The 5,666-nt window shown below is 33.3% G+C and overlaps 1 protein-coding gene across 1 annotated transcript; it reads left to right on the forward strand.

Annotated features, from left to right (window-relative positions):
- The first annotated feature begins 203 nt into the window (after window positions 1–203).
- Window positions 204–1,911, forward strand: LOC149204356 (proline-rich receptor-like protein kinase PERK2). The gene is made up of 4 exons (XM_089397101.1): window positions 204–465; window positions 806–972; window positions 1,312–1,362; window positions 1,591–1,911. Exons 1-4 carry the CDS (start codon window positions 204–206, stop codon window positions 1,909–1,911), a joined length of 801 nt encoding a protein of 266 aa, XP_089253227.1.
- The last annotated feature ends 3,755 nt before the right edge of the window (window positions 1,912–5,666 follow it).

A 5,666-nucleotide genomic window follows, 5' to 3' on the forward strand; every position in this document is an offset into this window, starting at 1 on the left:
TCATTCTGGAACGTAACATTTTCTTTTCCTCTGCTAATTTATACTGTTTTCTTATCGCTCTTGCTTCACTGGTTTTATTTATGTACCAGTCTATGATTCTGCTTCAATGGGATGCCTGTAGAAGTTGATGCTTAGTATGGATGCTTCAAATTCTGTATACTGTTCTTCTTGTTTGGTGTTATCTTGATTATGAGAATTTTTTAATGGACATACACAAAGTGCTGGGGAGGGTGGCTCACAGCTGCGTTTACAGAGGCAGGCTGAGGTTTGGGAAACTGATTGCTGTGAAAAGGCTGGAGTGTGATGATAACGAATCAGACAAGGCATTCTGCAGAGAGCTTCACATTGTTGGCAGTTTGAAGAATCGTCATGTGGTTCCTTTGTTAGGTTACTGCATTGATTGCCTAGGCCTTTCTCTAGTCTACAAGTTCATATCTGGTGGAAGCTTGGAATACCATCTTCATGGTATTGTTATATCTGTCTTTATTATTATTTGAACATAATAACTCTTCTTTTGGGCATTTTAGTTTCTGTTGGGCTGAAAATAAACAACTCTGATGAGTGTTTTGATGGTTCGGATTACCATCTTCATGGTACTGTTATACATGTAGTTATTCTTCTTTTGGGCATTTATTTTCTGTTGGAATGAAAAGAAAGGAAGCTGCTTATTGTTTAACGGTATAAGTTTGTCATACCATTTTCATGGTCTTGTTATGTCTAGAATTCATCTTCTTTTGGGCATTTTATTTTCTGTTGGTCTGAGAATAAGAAGTCTGATTACTGATGATTTGATGTGAAAATGCAGAAAATAAAACGAAAGGGAAGGGCTCTCTGTCCTGGTCAGCCAGGTTTCGAGTCGCAGTAGGAATTGCCAAGGCTGTGGATTATTTGCATCATGGTACTCAAAAATGCGTCCTACATAGAGATATCAAACCCTCAAACATTCTTTTATCCTCTTGGAAAACAGCTAAGGTAATGTAACAGTTAGTTTGCATATACTGGTGAGAAACCATGTATTGGTCAGATCTATTTCTGTTGCAATCTGCATATGGATTCTACATTCAATAATGTTCAGAAGATCTATTTTTGATGCAACTTGCATATGGATTCCACATTCAATAATGTTCAGATCTTTGGTATATAGTGCTCATGTGACTATTTCTATTGCAGTTGTGTGATTTTGGGCTAGCAACATGCACGCTGGGGCTTCTATACCCTTCTTGTGCAAGTCAGTTATTCAATAATGTTCAGATCTTTGGTATATAGTGCTCATGTGACTATTTCTATTGCAGTTGTGTGATTTTGGGCTAGCAACATGCACGCTGGGGCTTCTATACCCTTCTTATGGATAATTCGGTGTTGGTAATGTGAGCAATTTATTGTTGACTTGAATTTTGTGCTGTCACTCCATTTGGAAATTGTTTGGTGTAATCTCTAGATGTCAAGCAATATTCCAGCAATATTGCGGTCAAATTAGTTTATGGAGGTCTAAATTCACTTCATTGTAGCAATATTGCGGTTGAATTAGTAGGGAGGTCAAAATATTAGCGAGATTTGCTTTTGAAATGATAGAACTGCGTTTTTTTTTAGGACAAAGGCTTTCATTTCAACTGTGAACATTCTTCCAATGGTAGTCTAAGCCCCACTGCAAATTTGCCATTGTTGAGAGATGTTCCTTATTTTGAAATACAGGATATCTTGATTAAAAAATTGAATATTTGTTGTCTCCAATATGATTTCTCAAACCCTAAAGAAAATATTGCAGAGAACGAGATCAAGCAGCAAACCTTACTGGAGCTTGTTGACTATGTTCAGTATGGAGCAGGCACACTCATAGAAAGAGTTCAGGGGGAGATTGCCAAAATGTTTACTTCAAATCTTTTTCGTTCCTTGCCTCCATCTTGGACATGAAAGTATGGATCGTGCATGGCCACATTTGCAGATAGTGTATGAACTCTTGTTGCAATATATAATAAATGGTTTTGCATTACCTCTAAAAGAGGAACATAAACTCTTTTTAAGCAGAGCTCTTTTGCCTCTGCATAAGCCTAAATGCTTTGCTCTCTATCATCAACAACTATCATATTGTATCACTCATTTTGTGGAAAAGGATTTGACATTAGTGGATACTGTTATTAGGGGTCTACTAAGGTATTGGCATGTCACAAATATCCAAAAGGAAGTTTTGTTCCTGGGAGAACTGGAGGAAGTTATAGAAATAACGAAATCTTATGAATTCCAGTCTTTCATGGTACCTCTGTTTCGGCAGATAGGCCGCTGCCTCAATTTCTCACGTTTCCAAGTTTGTAATTGAATTTTCAAATTCCATTTTTGAAGCATTCCTATTTTTTATTGTCAGATTTGTATATTTCCTTTCAGAGGTGGTGTTGGCTTGATTCATTCTGGTTAAAATTGTACAAGATTTTATATTTTAATTTCTTCACATTCAATTTGAAGGTTTGCTGAGTTCAAGTACTACTAGCCCTAACTACTAAACACAGGTGGATATTATAGATTTAGTTTCGTTGCCCTTACATTGGGAGGATTAATCACTTCAAGTGTATCAGTGGGGTGGCCCAATCTGCTCAATGCCAAAGTGAGTAGCTCTATCATAACATCGATATACAATAGATGCTAGTTTTCCTAAAGCACCCAAATTCAAATTCAAGCAGTTTTATCTATCCTTGCTGGTACTTTCTGCAAGCCCAAAACTTCAATAGATGTTGCAACATCTCCTGAGTTGGCACAATAGGCTTGTGGATGACCTTTTCCAGTTGTGGCTCTAAGGGATTGTTCTTCGGAGTGGTTCTTTCTATTAACCTTTTCACATAATCATTAATTTGTTGAATTGGCAACTGTCTTCAATAGTCTTCACTCTTTCGTGTCTTTTTGGCTGTGTATTCTTTTCACCTCTAGTTGTCGCTGTGCATTGAACACACATCTATGGAATTTAAAGACTTTAGATCTCTAGATTGGCTCTGAGCTACATGGTATGGTTGCATCTTCCAACATTCTTTTTGCAAGATGAGGGCTTAGTTTTGTCGCTCTTTTAGGCAAGCATGCTCATTCCTTTCAAGCAAGAGTGTCACTTCTAGATTGCATCTATATCCAATTAGTGAATATGTCAGAATGTCTTCCTCGCCCATTTATTGCACCACAAGTACCATAGAGGTGGTCTTTCGCTTCTACTCGCGAGGGCTGCCTTCTACAATTCACCAGGGCTACCTTCTACAATTCAACACATGTTAGAATGTCTTCTTCAAATTTCTATCATGAAATGCATATGGTTACTTAAGGTGGCATGTAGATTTTGGACTGTGATTTTTCAAGGCTGCTTTCTATGATCTAGTGGATATGCCAGAATTTCTTTCTCGCCCTTTCTGTGATGAAATGGATAAGGTGGCTTGCAGGCTTTATATTTTATTTTGAAGCTAGTTGTGGCTTCGACCTCGACCTGATCGTGTTCATCGTGGCCTTTTATACTGTGATTTTCCCATGCTTTCAGGCTAACCAGATTCATTAGACTATCATAGCTCCTGGAGTGCATGCTACTTGGCCTTTGGCTTCGATCATGACCATTAGGAGTGGCTACATTATGCGCGTGTTATTTTCCTAAATTAAGATCAAAGATCTGTATGTTTACAGAATCTCAAAATCTCATGATTGTAGCAAAGCCATAGAATTATTAGTGTATTAGACTTGGAAATGGTAATTGTCTGCTGAAGTATGTTCTCCCTCTTTGCTCAATTGAACATTAGTTTCAACTACATTCGTTGCTTTGAGGATACTCTACGCAAACATACTTTTACGACCTGTGCAGGTCACTGCTTTGATTCCCATGGAACTAAGTCACATGACACTAAGAATATTACACAAAATACATGAATTTAAGAGCTGACTATCTGTTGGTCATTGGTCTTAAAGCCCAACTGTCTGTTAGCCTTAGATTGTATTATGGCAGGGACTTGCTGTGATGCAGCCCTCCTTGTTTTCATTATATAAACAATTAATTAAAAACATAAATATAATTTTTTTTATATTTGGAAATACAAAATCTCCATAAATATAACATGTTTCACCCAGCTTTTTATTTATTTTTATATATATGATGATTAACTTCTCTTCAAACTTAATGTAGTAACTCTTAAAAAAATATTATTTTATTTTATTTCTATTTATATATATTTAAATATATATATAACTTTATTTTGCGGAGATATTGTATTAATAGCTATAGCCAAACTTTTCCTTTATATTATGGATTTTACTCTTATCACACCTCTTCTCATTTTTTTTTCCATGAGCACTTTTCACACCCTTTTTTTATATATATTTATTTGTGGATATGATGCATGTGTAGGCATGGGTTTTACTTAAAGCACCTCTGTATATTGTAATATCCTTACGAAACATGTTTTCTCTCAAATTATAAACATGTTTCACACACCTTTCTCTCATACATATTTATTTGTTTGTGTGGGAATATTGTATTGCAGGGTATGGGCAAGTTTTTCCTTTATATTATGGATTTTATTTTAACACACCTCTTCTCATTTCTTTCATAATTTTATGTTGATATATTGTAAAATATTTTGGATTCGATTTTATATTGATACATTATACGATAGGTTGGATATGCTTTGATTAATATAAATATTTATTTTTAAGGAAAATGGTAGGGAAAAAAATTATTATATAAGATTTGAAAATAAATTTATTTTAAAATAATTTATAATATATATAGTTGTTATAAAATAAGGAATTTGTTTATAAAAAAATTTTAATTATTTAAAATAAATTGAATATATATATATATATATATATATATATAAAGTTATAATAAAGATTTATTTTTGTTCTAAAAGACATTCTAACAGCTTAGTATGGGAGAGATGTCATATAACATTATATTTAAAAATAATAAAATAATGTTTACATTAACATTATAAATAATAGTAATAACAAAAAAAAATGTCGTCATAAATGAAATATTTCAATTTTCACTTTAATCTTACAACTTTATATTAATGTCGACCCTAAATAAAATACTTCAATTTTTACCTTAATCTTATATCAAATTTATATAGAGAGACAAAGAATTGAATGTTAAAAAATAAAAAATAAAAAATTACATTTTAGTATGAGGGGATATGTAATTTCTTCACTACTTAATATGGAGTTGACACATAGCATGTAAAAATAATATTAGTGATATTACATGATGCTCAATTTATATGTTCAATTGACATGTAATATTGAAAACAAAAATGTATTAGTAACCAAAAAAAAATTATTTCAATATCCATATTAAGTAACATAATTTTATATGAGCTTTACATAGATAAAAATAAAGTAAAAAAACAAAACAAAACAAAACAAAACTTACATTTCCACATTCCATTACGAGGAAGATGTGTGATTTATTTCATTCATAATGTTGAGTAAAAGATTTTAATATTGAGCTTTTCAAGGACCATCATGGTGTGCATTGTGCAAATGCTTCGAAGAATCAATGGATCATCTTTTCCTAGCTTGCCCAATTGAAAAACTGAATTGGGAATTGATCTACAGGTTATTAGGTTTATATATTAATTGGCACGACACATATATCAAGGAGACTTGGCAGGGATGGTACAATGAAGCTAATCCACATAAACTAAGGAACA

Source organism: Pinus tabuliformis, chromosome 1_2 (genome assembly GCF_031772625.1).
Source record: "Pinus tabuliformis cultivar Carrire ecotype Pingquan chromosome 1_2, CPIR1, whole genome shotgun sequence".
NCBI lineage: Eukaryota > Viridiplantae > Streptophyta > Pinopsida > Pinales > Pinaceae > Pinus > Pinus tabuliformis.